The sequence below is a fragment of the Triticum aestivum genome, chromosome 7D, assembly GCF_018294505.1.
Source record: "Triticum aestivum cultivar Chinese Spring chromosome 7D, IWGSC CS RefSeq v2.1, whole genome shotgun sequence".
In the NCBI taxonomy this organism is placed as follows: Eukaryota; Viridiplantae; Streptophyta; class Magnoliopsida; order Poales; family Poaceae; genus Triticum; species Triticum aestivum.
This window is the reverse complement of record NC_057814.1, coordinates 179,814,808-179,820,004: the sequence shown is the minus strand read 5'-3', so window position 1 is coordinate 179,820,004 and position 5,197 is coordinate 179,814,808. Positions and strand designations below refer to the sequence as shown.

Sequence of the window (5,197 nt, the reverse complement as noted above, 5' to 3'; positions counted from 1 at the left end):
CAAAGTACTTTCCAAAAGCCATAGTGCAAATTCAAGAAAAGGTTTTCAAAAGTTATTCTCTCAAATGAAAAGCATTTTGTCTTGAGCCCAAATGAAGAGCAAGAACTCCCCAGGTCAAAGGCAGATCTTGGGTGAATTCAAATAAAATTTTTGCCATAAAGAAAAATATTTGAGAGTGAGAGTTCTCTTGAAGAATTTTTTTAAATCACTCCCTTCAAGTCAAATAAAAAATCTTTTTGAAAAATTCAATAGAAACTTGGGTGTCACAATGTTCATAATTAAGTTTACATTTTCTACGCTATTATTGCATTGATTCTTGAATGTGAGATTGAAAGAAAAACCTAATTTCATGTGCAGAAAGATAAACACCAAATAGATCCCTAGTTAGGCCCCTAGTGTCAAAGTGAACGACACCTCCGAGGTATCCGCACATACTGATCTAGAGGTACAACAACACTCGATGGGCCAGCACGAAGAACTACTAAGAAATATAGAGAGGAAGGGCAGCTAAGCAGTGTCCGATGGGTGATATTTTTATGCTCCTCACACTGTTGTTTAAACCGGATAATCTTGGAAATCCCAAGAAAATGACTTCGATATTGCCACTAATGACTAATGAATGCGACAGAATCTATAAATTTGCATATAAGAAAATAAATAAATTAGTGACATTGGTATTACCCTTTTAATAAGAAAGAAAGAGAAAGCATAAAAGAATTAATGACAAAATTTGCACATAATTTAAAAATAAATTTGTGTTTATTACAATATGCAAGAATAAGCATATAATAGTGAAATTTTTGTATTTTTTTAAAGAAGGGTTGATTTAACATTGGTATTACTCTATAAAAGAGACAAAATAAAATATAAAATAAATAAAAAAGAAATAAAGTTTTCTAAGGAAGATTGAATTAGTGGCATCGGTACTACTCATTAAGAAAAAAATGCACACAACTTTGCACTTAAATTTGATTTATTTTGTAATATGCAAAAAATAGGTATATAATAGTGCAATTTTCGCAATCTAGTAAAATGTACACACATATAATATAGTATTTGTTTGTATACATTTATCCAACATCCCGAAAATACCCATAAAGAAAAAAAACGACTAGAAAAGAAGAAAGAATACCGAGGGTAATTTTTTTTGTAACACTTAGATTTGAGTTTTTGTAATATGCAAAAAATAAGCATATAATAGTGCAATTTTTGCAATCTAGTAAAATTTACACACATATCGTATATTGTTTGTGTGTGTACATTTACACTTGTCCAACATCCCAAAAGGCCAAAATTACCCATAAAGAAAAAATAAAGTCGACTACAAAAAGAAGAAAGAAAACCGAGGGTAATTTTTCTTTCTAACACTTAAATTTGATTTTTATAATATGCAAACAAATAAGCATATAATAGTGCAAATTTCACAATCTAGTAAAATTTACACACATATAATATAGTTTTGTGTGTATACATTTATAGTCGTCCAACAACCCAAAAATACCCACATATAAAGAAAAAAGAAAAATCAACTAAACAAAGAAGAAAGAAAAACCGAGGGTATTTTTTTGTAACACTTAAATTTGTTTTTTTGTAATGTACAAAAAATAAGCATATAATAGTGCAATTTTCGCGATCTAGTAAAGTTTACACACATATTGTATAGTCTTTGTTATACATTAACACTCGTCCAACATCCCAAAAATACCCATGAAGAAAAATGGAAAATTCGACTAAAAAAGGAAAACCAAGGGTAAATGAACGGGTGTGTAATCGCCGGGCTAAAACGGAGGGAGAGAGGAGAGTGGTGGGTCAGGCCAAATCCTATTTGGCGCCCGTTACGCCCGATACAGCTATTTCCACAATCGGGCGCACACCCCCTCCCTTCGTTCGCTAGGTGAGAATCGAACCCCCGACCAAACGCTACGTGAGACGACTCAACAACCACCGCGCCACCAAGCTTGATGTGATAACATACATCTTTTCTACACTTTCTTCTTTCGCCTTTTCTTTTTCCCTTTTTTTAAAATTGAAGAAAAATTCTTTCTTCACTTTTTTTTCGGAAAAATTGATGAACTTTTTGTTTACAAATTCAATGAGCATTTTTCATAATCGATGAACCTTTTTCAAATCTGGCGAACTTTTTTTCAACTTCGATGAGCTTTTTTCCAGATTCGATGAACTTTTTCTCAAATCCGATGAACTTTTTTTCATATTCGATGAACTTTTTCCAAATTTGATGAACTTTTTTTCAAAATTGATGAACTTTTTTGCAAATCCGATGAACTTTTTTTCGAATTCGATAAACTTTTTCCTAAAAACCAGAGTATGTGCTGTAGAAAATCGGTTGGTTTTTTCCTAAGAGAAATCATGACATAATGTAGCAATTTTGGGGAAGAGAAAAAAAAAACAAGCGATCGAGCGTGCTGCGTGAACCAGCGATCGAGTGGGCGGCTAGCGAGCGGGAGCCAGTGCGCGTTGCTGGGCCAAGCCCATGCAAGCGACGCAGCGGGCGCTGAAGGCGCTGGCGAGGAGCTCTCGTGGGTCAGCTCCATAGGCTAGAGATTCTCAAAAAAAAAGCTCCATAGGCTAGTGAGAGGGTAGCTGACTAAAGGGGTAACAGGCTTCAGCCTGTTAAGGAATCGACTGAGTCAAAACAACGATTAGTCAAAAATATTCAGCCCGAAAAAGGTGCACGAATCTTGGAGCAGCAATGAATGGACACAAAAATCGACTGACTCAAATTCAAAAATTAGGCAACTTACATATAGCCAAAGTGCAAAAAAAACAAAAAAACCTCGAATGGAGCCAAATTAAAATCAGTCAAAGGAAAATTAACAATTCTGACATACTATAATAAATTGATGGTACATAGTACACACATAGTTCACAAATATTGAAGGAATAAACATTATTTGGTGTATTATTACAACTTGGTTGCTCAACCGATAAAACTTGTGGGATGTTTTAACATTATTGTCTGTGAATAATTTCTAGGACAGTTCAACGGTGGTCTGGTCTTGTAGATGGCATGCTGAGGATGCCTGCAGGTGCAGGCTGGACCTAGTATGCACGATGATCCCAAATACCTCGCCCATGTCCAGCGTCTCCGGGCCTGCCCCACCGGGAATCGCCCAGTCAAAGTGATACAGCAGGTTGGCCAACACGAGCTCGAGCATGGTGGTCGCGAACAGGGCTCCAGGGCACTGCCTACGGCCAGCTCCAAACGGGATGAACTCCATGTGCGGCCCTTGTGAGTTGTACTCCACGCTCACGCCCTCGAACCTCTCCGGCCTGAATTCCGCGGCGTCCGCTCCCCAGTGCGCCGTGTCGCTCCCCACGGCGAAGGCGTTTATCATGACGGCGGTGCCCTTGGGTATGTCGTAGCCCATGACCCGGCAGTTCTCCTGGCTCGCCCGGTGGATCAGCGGCGCGGAGGGGTGCAGCCTCAGCGTTTCCTTGATGACCATCCGAAGATAGTGCAGGCCGGCCAGGTCTGCGCTTGTGATGGTGGAGCTGCGGCGATGTCCGAGCATCTGTCGGACTTCGAGTTTCGCTCTTGCCATTGCCTCCGGGTTGCGCACGAGTTCTGCCATGGCCCATTCTAACGTGGCAGCCGTGGTGTCGGTAGCAGCTGAAAATATATCCTGAAACAGTACGTGTTGCAAATTATTCTGTGAGCATGAACCAATGCTAGGTAGAGAAGGTTGCAAATTAGTGAAGCAGAATCGCTTACAAAGATGACGGCGCTGATGATCTCGGACGTGAGAGGGAAACTGAGTGTGTCTTCCTTGCCCAGCCTGAGGAGCACGTCCAGCAGGTCCTCGTTGTCTCTAGCCGTAGCAGGAGCATCAGAAGCACCATTCGGTACTTTCTTCTCCTTGCGATCTTGGATGATATCTCCTAGGATGCGCTGCATCCGGGAGTGGAGCCTCCTCATGGCGCGCCCGGAGCTGCTCAGCCACCGCACCAGCCGCGACGACGGGAAAAGGTCCACCAAGCTGAACCCTCCCCCGAGAATCGCCATTACGTCGAGCTCCCGGAGGTACGCCTCCTGCTGCCGAGACTTCCCGCCGAACACCGCCCTCGCGATGACGCTGTTGGTCAGCCTGGCCAGCCCCTTGCCGACGTCGACGACGGCGGAGCCGGACGGCGAGGCAGAGGACGCGGCGACGACCGACTCCACGAGGTGCGCGATCTCGGCCTGCATGATGGACTGGATGCGCCGCACCTGCATCGCGCTGAGCAGCTCGACGACGCAGATCTTGCGCATCTGGCGCCAGTGCTCGCCGTACGGCGCGAAGATGATGCCCTCGCTGGCGCTGCCGACGACGTCCAGCGTGGGGCCGCTGGTGCGGGTCGCGAAGGTGAGGTCGTTCGTCTTGAGCACGAGCATCGCCGCCTCGGGGGTGGACACAATGACGTTGGGCATCTCGCCGAGCCTCAGCAGCATGAGCGGGCCGTGCCGGCGCGACAGGCGGAACAGCGCGCGGTGCGGCGGCAGCTTCGTGGCGACCAGGTGGTGGAGGCTGCCGATGACGGGGAGGTTCCATGGACCCGGAGGAAGCCTGGCTCCTGTGCCCTTACCGCCCAGAACCTGCCTCAGAATAAACGTAAGGAGAATCGTGGCTAAGGCCATCAAGCAGAGTTAGTCCATGTCCATGGCGACTTAGTGGTAGGGGGCCAAATCAGGTGCTCTCTCCAATTACGTGCTGAACTGTTATATTTATAGTGTGCTCTAGACTGTAGATGGAGCTGCTGCACTGCAGACAAGTCATGCATGCGTGCATGCATGCAAGAAAACAGAAATAGCAAGCACACACAGCTTCCTTCCTGCCATCTTCGGACGTCCAGATCATGTAGAAATGACCACAAACGCACTGGGGCTAAACAATCCAACATGTGCATGCATTTTCGGCCTACTATCAGACTTGTAACCGTCTGAATAGTCTCTACTATCTAGTCAAAAAGTAGCGACTGGTGGTCTCCAATCCAACTACGTGTTGGACTATTATACTGTGGTTATGGTGTATAGTGTAGAACTGCAGATGGAGTTGGTATTGCGTTGTGCTTGTTGCTCGAATCAAAGAGGAAGCCTCATGGTGGTGCCGTGCCGGGGCAAAATATTTGTGTAATGTAATGCCGCGAGAGTGAGGATTGTAACTCGGCCGCTGGCCTCGACTCTAAAACCTTCTTCTTA

General features: G+C 44.3%; 1 protein-coding gene across 1 annotated transcript; it reads right to left on the bottom strand.

The window, feature by feature from the left end:
* Positions 1-2,962: 2,962 nt before the first annotated feature.
* On the bottom strand, positions 2,963-4,683 carry LOC123169264 (desmethyl-deoxy-podophyllotoxin synthase). Its single transcript, XM_044587096.1, has 2 exons — positions 3,734-4,683; positions 2,963-3,644 (listed from the first exon to the last, which is right to left on the bottom strand). Exons 1-2 carry the CDS (start codon positions 4,634-4,636, stop codon positions 2,991-2,993), a joined length of 1,557 nt encoding a protein of 518 aa, XP_044443031.1. The 5' UTR covers positions 4,637-4,683; the 3' UTR covers positions 2,963-2,990.
* Positions 4,684-5,197: the final 514 nt, after the last annotated feature.